The 17,113-nt window shown below is 40.3% G+C and overlaps 1 protein-coding gene across 1 annotated transcript in view; it reads left to right on the forward strand.

Moving 5' to 3' along the window:
• The window catches only part of suclg2 (succinate-CoA ligase GDP-forming subunit beta), a 106,203-nt gene that overhangs the window by 46,495 nt on the left and 42,595 nt on the right, over nucleotides 1-17,113 (forward strand). The window contains exons 6-9 of the mRNA XM_085456037.1: nucleotides 157-246; nucleotides 2,136-2,232; nucleotides 8,223-8,384; nucleotides 9,520-9,662. Of these exons, the coding sequence (XP_085312163.1) occupies nucleotides 157-246; nucleotides 2,136-2,232; nucleotides 8,223-8,384; nucleotides 9,520-9,662 (492 nt within the window). The remainder of the gene's footprint in view (nucleotides 1-156; nucleotides 247-2,135; nucleotides 2,233-8,222; nucleotides 8,385-9,519; nucleotides 9,663-17,113) is intronic.

Raw genomic sequence — 17,113 nt, forward strand, 5'->3', positions numbered from 1 at the left:
TCATAGACAGCCTATTGCTGTTAGAGAGTTGGTCCATTCTGTGTATGATTATCAGAAATATATTGCATAGTTTATTTAGGATATAGCCTAATGTTTACTTCTTGTCTTCGTTTGTTTGTCTTCCTCTGTCTTGCATATTCTCTACAAATCTACCAGGAAGCCATAGATATCTTTGAAGGTGTGAGAGACGACCAGGCACTTCGCATGGCAGCTAATTTGGGTTTCAAAGGAGCTCTGCAGAGACAGGTAATGGGCCCATGGAAGGCTTTAAAGTCACAAAGAAGGATCAGTGATTCTGACATTCATATATATGTAGGCAGGCAGATGCTTGCCCAGTCATAAATAGGCCATACTTTGGCTATTATTAGTTTTCCAGAGGCAAGTTGTGAAGTGTCATTATACTATGCTGACTTGCCAGGTGGTCTGTTGTCATACTTGGCAGTGAGGCACAGCACTGTGCCAGGCTTAGGGAGCTTACAGTACTAACGATATCATTATTTGGTAGAACATGGCACACACTGATTTTGTGAGTGAATCATGCGTTAGCCACTAAAACTCATCTCAGTGGGCCAGTTATGATTTTGAGGACAGTGAAACAAACATTTTCTCTCCTCTCCCCAAAGTTTTGAGTCATGTTCAGGCATTTGCTCTGAAAATAAAGCTGAGGAAGAATAGCACAGCAGTAGGCCAAGCTCACAGTCTGAATAAAATGTGTGCTCGGTTAAGATTACTTTAGATCTTTTTTTTTTTTTGCCTCTTAGTATTAAACCCTATTTTTATGGCAAAATTTCAAGTATTTATTTCTGGGCAAATTTACACAAATTTTGATTTTTATTCAGATTTTCTATGTGTTGTTTCACATTTGCCGTCATGAGCACTGGAAAAAACAGTTAACTTCTGGTTTGTGTGATTGCTATTGTTAGCAAATCCATGCAGGCTGTTGCCCATATACAGTATAAAAAAAGGCTGAATTGTGTCTGTGGGTTAACGGCACCTTGCCGGGGAGGTGACAGGTGTGTTTACAGTGTCTGTGAGCTATGAAAGGCTTCACAGTGTGGGCCTAAAGCCACACAGCAGCCAGACTTTCGGCCTTGCATGCCATGTCAAGAATGTAAGCCGACGTCACAGCTTTGTGCTGGAAAAGGACAGAAAATCTGCAAGTCATGTTTCCATCACTGCAGATTGAAGGCAGAGCCGATAAATACCCAGAAACGCCGTCAAGCAGACTAGAGTCATTTGACTGATGATAAATGCAGCTGTACCCTTTCCCGCTGTAGAGAAAAGTCAGATGTTTGTCCAGTATAAAAAGGGCTTAATTTGTTTTCTTTTGCACAAGCTCTGACTGGCATGAGAAATCAGATAACTCAAATCCTAGCACATAGAATAATGAAATATATAAATTACAAAAAAGTAAAAATCAAATCTGCCTTTGTGAAGCAAACTTGATTTGATGACATTTTTATTGCATCCTTTTTTATGGCCTGTTTTTGCTGGATACTGAAAGGAAATTGATTTTAAACAGGGAATGGGAGAAATAGAAAATTATTGGTTAGTTGTGTGCATTGTTAGTGCGCTTCTCCTTGGTTGCTGTTTGTCAGTTGCCAAGCTGTTTAATTCAGACATAATTACAGCATTTCTAAAATACCTTTACTGTTTTGAAGGAGTTGTGTGGCGACGGGAGCTTTGTGCAGATACAATTTTTTGCGCGTCTGTCTGCACTGTCAGACTGCCTTTGTCACTAAAGAAGCAAAGCTATAGAGAATTAAAAAGAGGTTCCTTTTAAAAGGAGGATTTCATTGATAATGTTTAAGTGCAGTCGTGTTTAATATCCCGTATTCTCACTGACAACATTTGTTTTCCACATTGTAAATATCAGTTTTTTAAATGCAAAAGGCACATTAGCAAAACAGGTATGCATCGATACTACATCTATGTGCAATCAAGTGAAAGGTGTGCTAACACCAGGTAATTTAACTTTGCCTTCCTTACACATTAATGCCATAAAAAGACACGGCGATGTTGAAGGTGATTTGCCATGTTTTATGTAGCCTGTGTGGGAGGCTGAGCAGCCTTGTCAGGGCTGACTACTCAGAGCCGAACCATCAGGTAATTACTGTCCTCTGTGGACCTCACAGGCAGCAGATCAGATTAAGAGGCTCTATGATCTGTTCCTGAAAGTCGACGCCACTCAAGTTGAAGTCAATCCTCTCGGAGAGACTCCCGAAGGACAAGGTACTTTGTATCATTTTTTAAAAACATACTTGCCTGTATGTTTGTTTGTTTCATGTGTGTCTTTGGATGTGTGCCGTCCTGCTGTCTGTAATTTCTATTAAACATTTTACACGCAGAACTCAGCATTTCAGCATCACGATGCTGCCACATATTAATCACCGACTGCGAGACAGAGGCAGCACTTCGCTCCTCTGGTCTAAATGCATTTCAGAATGTGAAGTGTACTGTAATTGCAACACACTGACATCAGCTTCTTGTCAGCATGACTTTGTCTGGATCAAAATCCAAATGGCTTCAGGGAGCAGAGCTTTCCATATTCACAGCATGTTCATGTTTGTTGATGTTTCCTAGTTGCTGATGATTAACTGAAGGCATATAATCTATCATCAGCAAGTAATGAGGGACTACGAATAGCAGCAGCGGCAGCTTCAGACGCAGCCTTTTAATTTATGGTCGGCGAAGATTAACCACTTTGAGATGTTCTGTGAAACTCTTATGGGCTCTGAGTGGAGCATTAATGAAATAAAGTAAAGTATCATAATTAAAAATATATTGACATAGGTAACTTTGCATGACTGTTTGTAGTTTTTGAATTGATCAGCGTTTATTTCATATTTATTATTTTCATATTTATTTCATATTTTGCATGCACACAAGATGTTCTGTGTAATCCCAGCAAATCTTTATAGGAAAGCTAACAACAAATAATGCTGTTTATATTTATAAATATATCAAGTATAAATGTTAAGATTTCCAAAATAATAGGAAGAAATAGTAGTTCCCAAGTTAAAAACGTTGCATCGGGGAATGCCCCTAAAGCACTTTAAAAACCACAAAAACTATTTAATTTATCATACTGTTCACTTGTTCTGTTCTCAAAGGAATTATTTTCTATAATTGTGTCGTTGTAAACTGGCCTTATTCCAAATGCATGTGCTCAGCCAAAAGTACTTAACTTGGAATATGTCTGTAAGTGTCTCTGAATGGATGAAAGGGAGATTATTAAAAGGTTGAGCAATTATCATCTTCACTCGACAATGTTTATTGGAGTGAAGCTTAGCCTATTACACGCTCAGTCTATTGAAATTAACTTTCAGTAATTATATTCAAGATAAATTTATTGTGTCGTCAAGCAATAAATATTGTCTCTTAACTCTTTGTACTTCATGTATAAATGATCAGATGAGACACATGAGCCAAATGACAAACTGTAAAATAGTAATGCTAAATTTTCTAAGAAACAAGCAATGATTAAGGTGTTGGCCTTGATCAACATGTCTGACTTTGTGCTGCTGCAGAAGTAGTTACGGCTGCCACGATTAGTCGACTAGTCACGATTACGTCGACTATCAAAATCGTCAACGACTGATTTAAGTCGACGCGTCGTTTGAAGCTTTGTAAGATACCAAAAGACGCAGGAATAAGTAGTAGGATTTAAGAGTGTAATAACGGACTGAAACAGAAGATGGCAGCACTGCATGTACAAGGATGCCAGCTGCCGTTAAACCCCGAAGAAGAAGGAGCTGTGTCCCAGACAGTGTTGCCAACTTAGTGACTTTGTCGCTATATTTAGCGAGTTTTCAGACCCCTTAGCGAATTTTTTTCTAAAAAAAAAAATCGCTAAAATAAGACGTGAAAGCACGTATCGCTTTTACTCTCAACAAGCAGCGGGTGCTGTAACGCAGTCAGTTCTTCTTTTACTCTTTTACTCTTATGCTGTTTTGTGGATTACAAGGTTTAAAACTACTTATAAACACAGACACAAAGTAACTCCACCAGAGCGCCTATTTCGGGTCACTTTTGCCGGTCCAAGCCCGGGTAAAGGAGCAGGGTTGGAATTGTGACATTAAAAAAACAATAATTGCTAAACGAAATTTAATTTGTAGTTCTAAACTCTAAATGCATTTAGGACGTTTTTTACTCACTTTATGTCTCTTCCACGATGTTATTTCTCTCTCCAACAACATAGGTTACAATTAGATTAGCATGACCAATTATGCAAATTAGGCGATGACGTCATTTAGCGACTTCTGGCGACTTTTAGGACAACCAATAGCGATTTTCCTTACTGAGGAGTTGGCAACACTGGTCCCAGAATTCATAGCGCAGCCCAGCTCAGTTTCCAACAATGGCGGCAGCTAGTTAGTTTTAATGTTACTCTTATTATTCTTTCTGGGTCACAAAATAAACGTTTAACATATTTTCAGGCAAGAATGTAGCTGTGTAAACCTCAAATATCTGCTCAGTTTATCAGGACACCACATATTTTCAAAAGCGCTCCGACATTTTCGGAGACGTCTGTTACCCACTAGCTCGATAGCTAGCCGGGGGCAAGGCTCACTAGAGCCCGTGAGAACACCGGACTCCCGGCAAATCGTTTTCAAACCCACCACGGTCTTTCGCTACTCAGGTTAAACATGATATATGAGTCACTTAGATAACTTAAAATGTTATTGTTTGGCTTTTTTTTTAGTGTTTTATTTGTTCCTGAGTTAATCGGTTTGGCTGAGATCAAAGTTATAGTTTTTACACAGCTGAATAAACGTCAAGCAGACAGCTGATTATCAGAAGTGTGAGATGCTCGAGAATATACTCCAGTGTCCTGTTATATTTTAGATAGCAAGGAGTTTATTAAACTTCACTGAAACAATCTGCAAATTTCATTCAAATTTAATAAACTATCATCTTGTCTTTATTTTTAGTTAGCACATACCTTAAACACTTAAAGCTGTAAGCTAATGATAGTTATATAAGAGCAGATGCTGCTGGTGCAATAAGCTGTAGTTTTACGTCTAATACTTGCATGATCTGATTAGTCGACTAATCGCAAAAATAATCTGTGACTAGTCGACTATCAAAATAATTGTTTGTGGCAGCCCTAAAAGTAGTTAATAAAAAGATGGGATATTTCAGTCATTGAAAAGTGTCTTAGATTAGTAATTTAGAAGTACAGTCTTAAATCCCCCCATATTTCTTTATATTTTGCTAGGATAATGGAAAAAGGGGTGCAATGATTTACTGAAACACGCAAACATCCATGGAAATACAATATATAAGGCAAAGAGAGAGTTAATTAAATTCTACTGAGCTTAAAACTCAACATTTGGTAAGACCAACTTTATCTTGAGCACAGCCTGAACTCTCTAAGCAAACCTTTCTTGGCATTTCCTGAAGTAATCCTCAGAAATAGATCTCAAAGCTTCTTGAAGGACATTCAAAGCTCTTCTTTGGATGTTGGCTGCCTGTTCAGTTCAGCAATGTTGCTGATTGGACCCCGGGGACAGTGACTGTTGTGTCTGAGTGATGGTGTTTCACTGTGTGTTTTCTCTATCCAGGTATATTTTTACTGCATTGACGGTTTGTTCGGGATCGTAATGTTAAAAAAAATGAAAGTGCTGCCAGTCAGATAGTTTCCTGATGGTATTGCTTGATGGATCAAAATTTGAAGTGAATGAAATACAGCCAAAATCATGACACAGCCTCCACTGTGTTTTACAGATGGCTCCAGACACTCACTGTTGTATGTTTTTCCTGACTTCCTCCAGACGGGTTGAACCAAAAATTTCAAATGCGCTTTCATCACTCCGTCAGCCCTGCAGCCGCTAATTTTCAGCCCAGTGGTATTTGGCCTTTTCTACCCCGTTTCCCTTCATTAAGAATTTTTGATTCAATGAAGAGTGGATGGATCTCAAGTCTGTTCATTTTCTTTTTAGGCTTGCTACTTCTTTTGTCCTCCATGTATCCAGTTTCCTTAATAATGCCAAGATACTCACATACAAGTTATATGAATCCACAACAGTAGTTCATCCTTGAGTCGAGTAACTTTTTTTTCATATACTTGAATGTATCATAGGTCAGTGTTAAAGGGCTTAACAAAACAAAAATTCCTCTGAAAATGGTCAGGTACAAGGACTGGAGAGAAAAGGCGACTTTTAATGGTTTAATGAAAAACTTTGAAAGGCCTTCAGAAAGCCTGGAGCACTATTGATCAAAAAATTTTTTAAAAATTACAAGAAAGTCTGTCTTCTTGGAGGAAAAAGATAAAGACATGATTCAAGATTTTTGCACAGTAGAATACAATTGGATCCAATATCTACCAGGATTGTTCAATTTTAAAGTAAAATACCATTTCACGGCCCCTTACTTTATTTGAAAGTCACCAAGAGCAGTTCACATTTCTGTCCTCCTCTCATTTGTAGCAGGCACTAGCAAACTGTTGTGTCCAGTAAGAGTAATGTAAGAGTAAAGTTTCTGCTTCTATAATTTCTTGATGTATTTTTCCTGTATGGCGTAATCCCTGTTGGAAGCAAGCACTTCCAGTCACACAGAAGAACAGAGATATGGGTAAATTTCAGTCACCTTGATTTCCCCTAGTGACAAAAATGGAGGTTAGCAGGAAAACAATTCAAGTGCTCGTCATTCACATGAGAAGGCTGTTATAGGAAGTCACAAAGCATTATTCCAGCGCTTGTGACGCTGCCAAACGTTGGTTTTTGTTTTTATTTTTCTCTCAAAGAAATAAGAGTGATTGTCTTGTCTTTGGAGCTGAACACAGATTGAGTGTGATGTGTCATACACTATTACAGCGTGCTGAAGATGCATCACTTCTTTGATCCTTAGTTTCCTCAAAAAAAAGATGCTTGCTCAAAGTTATCAAACACTCACACGACAATGTTTTTGTGTGATTCGTTATGAATATTAATGCAGAAAATGAGTCCTTAAAAAAAACTGAATTTATACGAGGGGTATGATTTTTTTTTTCTTTTTTTTTTTAAAGAAGGAAGACGCAGGTGTTGTGATTGAAGCAGGCTTTGTAGAAGGGCTTCACATTAACATCAGCTCATTCTTTGCTTCGATTTGTTCACACGTCGCAAGGGAGCACAGCTATTTTCTTGCAGGCTTTCGACAGACGTGTTTGGAGAAGGAAAATTTCTCAAGGGTGGAAAATTTGTATTTTTTTGTCTCGTTTGGTAATAGCTGAATACATTTTGTAGATAGACTGCAATAATGGATGTGTCAAAACAGAACAAAAAGGAATTGTGTAGTGAGGAAAACGCTTCACCTGGAGGACGCAGCATGCCGACTCCCCAGTCCCAGGAGAGTCTGCCGGCTCCATGTGTCTTGTGTCCATGTATGTTGCTCATGTTGCACTCATAAAATATTTGCACATTTCAATATTTTCCTTCCTTTCCTCAGTTTCGCATCAGGATTGCCTGAATGTTTAAATGTAATTAGCCATTAAGTGGAATAGTTAATATTGAAGGTGCTATAGAACATTACCGTAGTTCATTTTAAAGCAAAGTGTGGAAAATACTGTGAGGCCTGAGACTGAAAACTGGACTGGAGAATATAAAGTCAGCACAAGCAGCTGGTTAGCAAAGCAAAAACTGGAACTAGGAGACGTGGTCCTCCATTTGGATGTCATTTTTATACTTTAGGTTTTGTATTAAATTAATTGAGCTTCAATATCGGGGTGAATTTGTTACCTTTCCCCCTACTTTCCTGGTTTTAATAATAAGCTGAGCTAACTGACTTCTGGCTCCAGCTACAAATTTAGCAAATAGACGTGACTTTTCAAATTCTCACCAAGACGGCAAATAACTGTATTTCTTTTGAATGTCCAGTTATCCCTTTCAGTTAGAGTCACTATTTAAGTGTAAGCGCTTCTACTAATTTGTTACATTATTAGTGTGCGGTATTTTCAGGTGGCTTTAAGAGTGTAGAGTCTTTGAAATACACACTCTTTGATGTGTAAAGGAAATGTCCATTTGCTATAATAGTCTTTTCCTTAGAGGCAGTGTCAAAACCACATACCTTAGTGAGCCTGAAATAATTAAGACCAGCAGACTGAGGGGACACCCTGGAGTTCATTACTTTCAGGTTTTAGAAATGGTAATTAGGTTTTTTTTTTAATGTCTGGATTCTGCTTCCTCTTTCTCACTTGTTCTATTTTTCCCCCATTGCTGTCTTTTACCCATCCCTTACCGTAGTGGTTTGCTTTGATGCTAAGATCAACTTTGATGACAACGCTGAGTTCCGTCAGAAAAACGTGTTTGCCATGGATGACATGACGGAGGCCGACCCCACGGAGATGGCTGCAGCAAAGTGGGACCTTAAATATATCGGACTGGATGGGAACATTGCCTGCTTTGGTAAGGAAGCGAATCTCTCCATCAGACCCGACACACCTGCTTGCACATACACCACCCAATAAAGGAGTTCTCCCCTCCTGCCATGTGGCTTTAATGTGTCTCTTAAGTAGAGTAAGCGAAAAGCTCAGACACAGTTAAAACTTAGTCAAACTAACGGCAGTCTGTGCTCTCCTCCAGTCCACATTACAAGCAGCTTTCTGAAGACTCCAGAAGGATTGCTGCCATAACCAATGCGTTCTAATTAGCTATAATCCACCCAGAAAGTCTCCTGTGAGCCAGATTGTTAGCATTCTCATTAAAGGCCCCCTCTCTTGTCATAAATCAAAGCTTTTACAGTGTACAACTGCACTAACAGGTGCTCTCACTTCTTACCCCGTAGCCTCATAAACACATTAGTTGTCTGTTAACACTTCTCCTCCATTCTGCACACAAACCCCATTCTGCATCCCCAGCTCCCAGGCTCTCCTAAAGTAACAACAGCTTTTAAGGCCCTGCAGCTTCCTTGAGAGCTCCGTAAGCCACCAAAGTGACAGCTGTTAAAGCGAATTTCCCTTTTATTGAGACCTTGGTTGGGGAGCTTGCCAGGACGCAAGTTCAGCTTGGCTAAACCAAATTATGTAGGACATTTTTGTGCACTTGGCTCCTGCACAACTCAGCAGGGCAGAGGCACAGGCAGTTGGCTAAATGATGACATAGTCCACAGTCCAAAAGCATAGCACAACCTCTTCTAATCAACACTCTCTTCTCTGAAGTCGGGAGCTGAGTTGTAATCAAATTTTCTCTGTGTTGCTTGACTTGAATGTTTCTGATTAGAAGATTTCCAGCAGATTCACTTTTTAAGTGTGGCATTTTTTTCCAGCTATTTGCTCGTATTTAGTGGATGACTTAGCACTGAATTCCTTTGCGGGTTATTATAGTTCATGCCATCTTTCCTTCAGTGTCAGTAATGTTACTTTAATTAACTCGTGTCTGCATGTATCGCACTTTGTTCTCAGGCACGTCTGTTTCAATATCCGAATATTAGCCTTTATTTAATGTTCAAATTGTTATACTTTAGCCTCAATTATCGTTAACACAAATATGTGAAAGTGCATAAAAACGAGTGCCTAATTATTACATTACATTGTCGTAACAGTGAATGGAGCTGGTTTGGCCATGGCCACGTGTGACATCATTGACCTGCATGGAGGAAAGCCAGCAAACTTCCTGGACCTGGGTGGTGGAGTCAAAGAGAAACAGGTGTACGAGGCTTTTAAGCTGCTCACTGCCGACCCAAAGGTAGGAACAAACTGTTAACAAAGAGGTCGCTTGCCTGCTTCTTGAACAGCTTGACTGTAACAGTTGAGTACATAAGCTAAATTGGTTACTGATTTTTAAAGCACAGCTTGGAAGAAAAAGCAATTTTACCACCTGTTGAATTGCGTTTGATATTGCAGTCATGTATTTTGTCACAGTACATTCATAAAGCTCTATCTGTCTGGTTAGAGCTTTGTCAGTGCAACTCATTAGTCTGGGGACCTTGGCATATGCCCATGTTTAACTTAGGAAAACAGACTCTGGGAGGCTGTGTGATTATATGCCATCATTTCAGTTACTGTGGCATGATAAATTGGCGCTCTGTATTCTGCAGTAACTGCGCTTGTAAAGAAAGGCTAAGACGTGCAACCGCGTGCGCTGTGAACACGCAATAACGGGCGCATATGCAGCTCAGATTTAATGCACATATAAAACTTTAAATGAAAAGCATGCGACAGAAATTCTCGCGGCTGTGAATGAGTGGCAGCTCGGGGTGTTTTACAAGTGATTCTGCTCCATGTTCGGAAAGCTAATAATTCCAAGCTAAACAACGTAAGCCTTGTAACGATACCGCAGTGCTGATTGTGTGTTGACAGTTATCACATCGCTAAATCCCTCACTGCTGTCACTCCTGTATCCCAGGAATGATCACGGGTTCGCTCTCTGGGGCGTCTCTACTTGGTTGTGTTGAATACAGAGTAGAATTAGATTGAAATTCAGTCCTCAGCTCACTTTTTTTTTAAAAATCTTTCTTTAAAAAAAAGCACATGCTGACTTGATTTGGCAGTAAATATTTTTGAAGAATTAGCTTCGCATCTAGTTTAAAAAGCTGTCTTGCCAGCTGGAATTTCCTCAAATGGCTTTCCAGGACAGGTTACTAAACAATACAGCTACAGTACGCTGTAAGTGCATGTGATACATAGTCTAGTCTTAAAATAGATATTCTGTATATATTACACATACCAGAAAGCTTTATTTCATCTAAAGCTCATTCGAAACACTGAAGTAGGATTTTTCATGGTAGCAGTGTTGCACACCTTTTGTTGATGAATGTTAAAAACTTGCTAACCTTAACACTCCAGCAGGTGATACATTGCCTGACTCGAAAAATCCACTGTGTGATCGATTTTGGTCTCACAAAATCAGCCCGGCAGACTGTGGAGAAAAATAAAAATGAATATGGTGGTTAAAAAAGAAATGCAATCAACAGGGGAGATTTGCTGCTCTCTTCCCCTGAGGGAGCCACATTTTTATTATTATTATACCCTTTTAAAACAAGTTGGATATCTTCAAAGGCGAGATCAGGTTTTAGTCTGTATCCACTGGCCCCCTCACCATCAAACACTCCTCCTGTTCCTCTTTCTCTCTCTTTTTTTTTTTTGTCTTGGGTTGATTCCCCAAATCCAGATGGGGGAGTAGACCTGCTGCCTGTCCCTCCTGCTGCTGTGTATGGAAACGGAGACGGGAAGCTCCTCCCTAACAGGGAAAAAAATAGAGGAGGATTGACATTAAACTGGGTTGGAAGCACCATTAGCATTTCAACCAGGGGAGCTGAGAAACCTGCTCTGATCTGTGGAGGGAATGTTAATCATTTCACAATAAGAGCATGCTGCTCATTTGCATTTGGTTTTTCTTTTTTTCCTCCCCACAAATTACTACTCCTAAATATTTAAAGGATATATGAGCAGTAAGTAACAGTAAAATCATACCCTGGGTAAACGTGGATGGGATGAGGTGCCGAGGCAAAATTGATCGGCTCGGAGCGTCAGTAAATTCTGTTTTTCCTTATTTGCCTTAAACATCAAGGCTTCAGTGCTTATTTCCTTCAAATGCGCAGCCCTTTGTTTAGTATTTATTCAAAGTTTAGAGTCTCAGACAGCCTGGTCTACTTGCATTTCACATCATTATTTTTCTACTGATTTAAAAAAACAAAACTTTTGCTGCTTTTGCATAATAGTGTTGATAGAGTGCCTTATAGGAATGCTTACTTCCACTGGCACTGAATAAAATGAGTTTGGTAGCTGCTGTGAGGAAGGCCAGAAATGTTCTGTTGCATATGTGAAAATGTGTTTTTTTTTTTATTAGGAACCACTGCAACTTTTGAGTGCCAAGATTAAAATGGTTTATGTCCTGCGAAGAAAAAATGATAGAAGCCCATTCAGCAGGAAATATTACACTGTAATGACAGAGAGAAAAAAGAAGGGGAAAAACAGGTATTTTTGGGGTCCGTCTCTTCTTTCTGGCTTTCTTCCTCGGTTGCTTTTTCCGCTTTTGTCTCCCTCCCTCCCCTCTGTCTTCCTCGCGCTCTCTCCCTCTCAATCTCCGCTTTGATGTCTCAGGCTCATTGTGCTGAGAGGAGTGGATGCGACGCGAGTGTACCGCTGGCACTGAATAGCAGAGATGGAGCATGAGATGACAAAGGCTTCCTTTTCTTGTTTGCTCACTTCCCCAGAATCTACCCTTAAAGCATTCATTACCTTCAAATTATTATGTTGTGAATGAAAGGGGAAGAGAAAACCGATAAAATGGAGGGATACCGCATGAGAAGTGGGAACAAGACGAGAAAGAAAGTGGGAATGAAATTAATGCGAGAAAAATAAGCGAATCATAGAGCTGTATGTCAGCCCCCCCACCCCATCCTACCCAAGTGTGTGCAAGTGCGTGTTCGCGTTAACTATGTGAGATGTTATGTAGCTCAGCTGGGTCTACTAGACCAATAAGGTTTGTTTGAATTTAGGCCCCCGGCTTTTTTAACAGGAACATATTTATCTTCCATGCTAAAATAAATAGCTCCACTTTCTTCACATCCACGCGTGGAACAGTTTGATGACAGAATGCCTGAATTTATTAAGGTTTCCCTCACATCACCTGTAGGCACAGGAGCAGGCAGCAAATACCAACAGCCAAATAACCTCGTTATTGCCTTGCGCCTGTGCCGTAAAGAAGGTGGCAGATGGATGTTTTGTCCAACTCAACATCCATTTTGTTCTCCGGGCTTAAGGCTGTTTTCTATAATTTTTATAGGCTAGAGTAAATGATGACATTTTCCTAAAACACACTCTTGTTGTGGCTAGATGCCCGTATCAGGGCCGCCATTATATCAACCTACTAATTGTCAAGGCGGCTTATTTTGTGATTTATTGTGTCGCCGTTACGTAATTAATATTCTATTCAAGTAGGCCGAGCGTTTTCGTAATACTTTAACCTTTCATTCCCATATTCATGCGTCTCACTGCGAGTGCATAAAGGAGCCTTTTTCAAAGGTTTATTACAATGCGAAACATCTAAAGCCCTGATCTTATCCTCGACTACGGCAAACTCTGTGTTTTCAGATGAATGAGAAAATAAGCACGTACGGCAGCCTGTCGGTAAATGAACATGTCGTGCTGACTCACGAGTGTGTGTGGGAAGCTTGGTTAACATTACACTGAGTTTGTGCATGTCATGTGTTTACAGATTAGCCTTTCGTTCCAAATTTACTGTAATGCAAACTAAAGTCTGCAGCAGAGAGGCAGCGCGGTGATCCTGGGGATGAATACTGAGGTTCTTTCTGTTTCTTGACCGACAGTTCCCAATTTCCATTTTACAATTTATGAAAACTACAGAATCCAAAGCAGTCCGACTTTAAAAATGAACTGGCTTTCGGTGTAGATAACGTCTTCCCCTTCCAGAATAAGGTGGTGTTGCGGTGTTGCTCGAAGGAGAGTTAAATTTTCAGAGTGAGCGAGCTGTCAGGCTTCTGCCGCCCACTCAGTTGTTTCTGCGTGTGTTCAAAGAGATGCCGATAAAGAAAGAACAAAAGTATAATGTGTTTAAAGTTGTAAATAATATAAAACTGGGAAATTACACATTTATGTATCAAATATGATAATAATGAAAACAGCTATTCCTACATTGTGACCTTAAACATACAGGCAGTGTTTGTTTCTGCGTCTTATGACAGATTTTCTTCTTTCTTCTTTGTACATTGTTACCTTTAGGCTTGTTGCATACTGCAGTAGTTTGTCACATCTCTGCGTTGTTTGAGGTGAAGCAGGCACGCTATGAGGTGGAAGAGGCACAGACGGGCACATTAGCATTAGTCAGCCGGGGGGACCCGCCTCTGAGGCAAAAACAAGAGTCGCGTACATATTCATTTTTTGGCGTTGCATAATCACACTGCCGATCGTGAAACATCTTTTAGCTCGCACTGGTTTGTGTGTGAGTGTGAGTGTGAAGGCAGTTTGAAATGCTGAGACTCACCTGTGTGTATGTAATTTCGAGTTTCTCCCTCAGAGAGCTCTCCCTCCATTCTCACTTGCTCTCTCCCTCCCTCTCGCTCTCTTTGTGTGGGATTATTATGCGTGTCGCTCCAGCCCCCTCATTGCCCTCAAAGAAAACTACACACAATTTTACCTCTTTCCAGCTCAGTGACTCTGCTTTAACTCACCTGTGGTTCCCCTTTAACCACTTTCCTCGTTGTTGCAGTGACACTCCCGAGCCCTGCCGGCTCTAAGCCCCATCTCACCCTCTACAGGGAACACACCACTATTACTACCTTTCCAGCTCTGTCTTATGTTATCTGTGAAACAGTCTTTACTGGTGTTATACACCACTACTTATGTGCTGATGTATACCCAGGCATTTCCTGTCGGCTCCTGCTAGTCTGTCATTTCACTAGTTCTTCTTGTGTTTTCTGCTTCTCCTTCTCCACCTTTTATCTCTCCTTCTTTGTGCTTCTTCTTTCTTCCCAGCAGACTTTCATCTCACTAAATCCTGTTAAAGTCAATGTGAAGAGCTTCCTTCAGTTTCATGCCTGCTAGTTAAATCCTGCAGGTGCCCAGGCACTGTTTCTCATCCCTGTATGGAGATGTCTGTACCCGTGTCCAGTGTGCTCCACATGTATGCAGACAGAGAAAAGGGAAGAGGGCTCAGGTCCAAGCCAGGTGAGCCAGAGAAATGTGTCATGAAAAGCCCATCATCCTTTCCTCACTGAAAAGAAGGAAAAGAGCTCTGTGTTACAGGGCTGTTTCCTAAGGGTGTTACAACACAGTTTGCAATGAAAACCACACAGCTCTTCCTGTCACTCTTAAGAAATGCAAATAGGTGCAGATAAATGCTTGTGTCGTGGCACAGCCACATCATACAGACGCACACACACGTAGTCCTCATGGGAGCCAAACAACTTTTAATCACAACAGTCACCTGCGATATTAGAGTCCCATGCTGCGTTATTTTAGTAGGAAAGAAATCACCTTTCCGCCTGGAGCCAAAGGCCTTTGGGAGATTCTGGTCCCCTGTGTTATAAACACAAGCAATGCGAGCTGGTGAGAAAAGGAGAGAAAGAAGAAAACAAGCTACCTCAGTAATGGGGTTCATTCCCAGTGTGCAGAGTATTACACAAGTACTAAATAGGGGGCCAGACATAAAGGGACGCATGCTTAGTCCAGTCAACGCACTGGGGCAGCTATATTGAGGCCAAGCTGCAGGAAGAGTGAGCACTGCTCGAGACAGGCAGACAGTTTGTGCGCTCCGAGGGAGCTGTGGCTCTCTGTTTTCCAGTTACTGGTTGCGTAGGTCATTTGAGAAAGCCTCCATCTCATATTGTGTTTTCCTGCAGATTTGCTTATAGTGCATTTAAGTCCCGTAGTGATGGATATAGGGTTAGGTTCTGTGTGCGTCTTTGAGGACCTTTTCGTCTCCAGCTCATTTAAAATCAGTGCAGCAATGTAAGAAGCTTCTATTATAGGCTAACCTTAGAGTACACTGACCCTGGCGATAGTCTGTGAAATGTATTCACCTTTTCTTTGCTATTTGAACATATAGTTTTTGAATGCATGTGCGTATAAATTTCAGTGCTTTCCATTCTGAGCTCCCAAGATTGAGGGCAAAAGTTCAAAACCCCTTTGTGCAGCTTTATAAAATACACATGTACAGGCTGAGGCAGCATGGGTGAACATACTTGATGAGACCTTACCTGTTAGGGAAAATATTCTAAAACACTTCTTCAGTAAAGACTCAGAGAAGAGAAACACACAGAACTTCTTGCTAGCAAGGGCAGCCTCCAGACTGAGACTCGCACTAAGAAACTGCCCCAATCTTTATTTATACTTCAGTAGGTGTGTGTGTGTGTGTGTGTGTGTGTGTGTGTGTGTGTGTGTGTGTGTGTGTGTGTGTGTGTCCTGCTGATCAAAGGGTCATGAGAGCACAAAAGGTACATCCTTGGTCAGGAAAGGGGGTAGTCTCCCCCACCCTAGATAACATGGTGAGGAAGTCCAGCAGTTCATCTATATGTAAAGAAGCACTTAAACTAAAACAGACATAGCTACGTTAATCCTGCCGTAAAACAATAAAACAAGGTATGAGCTCTCATGCTCCCAGACGTGGGGGTGCATTCCTGGGATGCACCCCAAGCCTGCAGCCTGTTAGAGATCACACACAATTAATTATATGCCTCTAAGTATACATGGTTGAATATTTCCTAATACAAATAACTACATGCAGTATTCTACCATATGCAAACTTATATCACTAAAAGATTATACTGACTACTAAATACAATTTTCCATTGACATTACCTCACGGCAGTATTTTAAGTTCAGCTTCCGAATTAACTTTTGGTGTTTCACAATTTTTAACATGACTTCTAACAAGAGAAGTCAGGAAGAAGCAGATGTTTGTTTTTTATCACATTTTTCCCCAATAGTTTTAATGAGTGCACCCATGAAACCAAGAGAATACATGTCACACACAGCAGCTGGTGTGTTGAAGTGTTGATTGGTAGAGACACGAGATGGCATATGGATTCATGCTTGTTTCGGTTTATAGAGATATATGCATTTTGTGTGTGTGTGTGTGTGTGTGTGTGTGTGAATCAATACCAATGTTGGCAGAGCTCTGTTTCTGTTTTCAGCTTGTGCATGTTTAGCTTCGGCTGTTAGCTTTACATTTGTAAACTGTGCTGCAGTTGTAACATGAGAGAATTGCAGATGGTGTCTTATACCTCTTTGCAGTGTGTTGGATGAAAGCAGTAGATTTATGCTTATAACCAGCCTAACTATATTTTCTTAATTTTCTCTATTTGGGTTTTGAAGCAGTTCAGGCTCGGAACAGATGAGGGATTTTGAGAGGCCAGTAAAGATCCCGTAACACTGAGATTAACAGTAAAATGTTAATACGCCCGGAAACACGTTAATATTAGCCATTTAACTATTATTACTAGCCATATTAGCCACATGCTAAGTTATTATTTAGGTAGCAGTTGTTGGCAGTGGCTAACTATTAAACTATAACATTAGTGAGGAAGCTAGGAAACAAACAGCATAAGTTCTGCCTGTCTTTAAGTCTAATAGAGGCAGTTAACAGGATAACGCAAGTATTTATGTGTATAAAGTTTAATGCTTTTCGTAAATTCCCAGAATGAAGTTGAGAAAAGTCTACTAGCAACTACAATA

This window comes from Copadichromis virginalis, linkage group LG5 (genome assembly GCF_057382275.1).
Source record: "Copadichromis virginalis isolate Kocher_CV1m ecotype Utaka linkage group LG5, C_Virginalis_male_GT1.1, whole genome shotgun sequence".
NCBI classification, from domain to species: Eukaryota; Metazoa; Chordata; class Actinopteri; order Cichliformes; family Cichlidae; genus Copadichromis; species Copadichromis virginalis.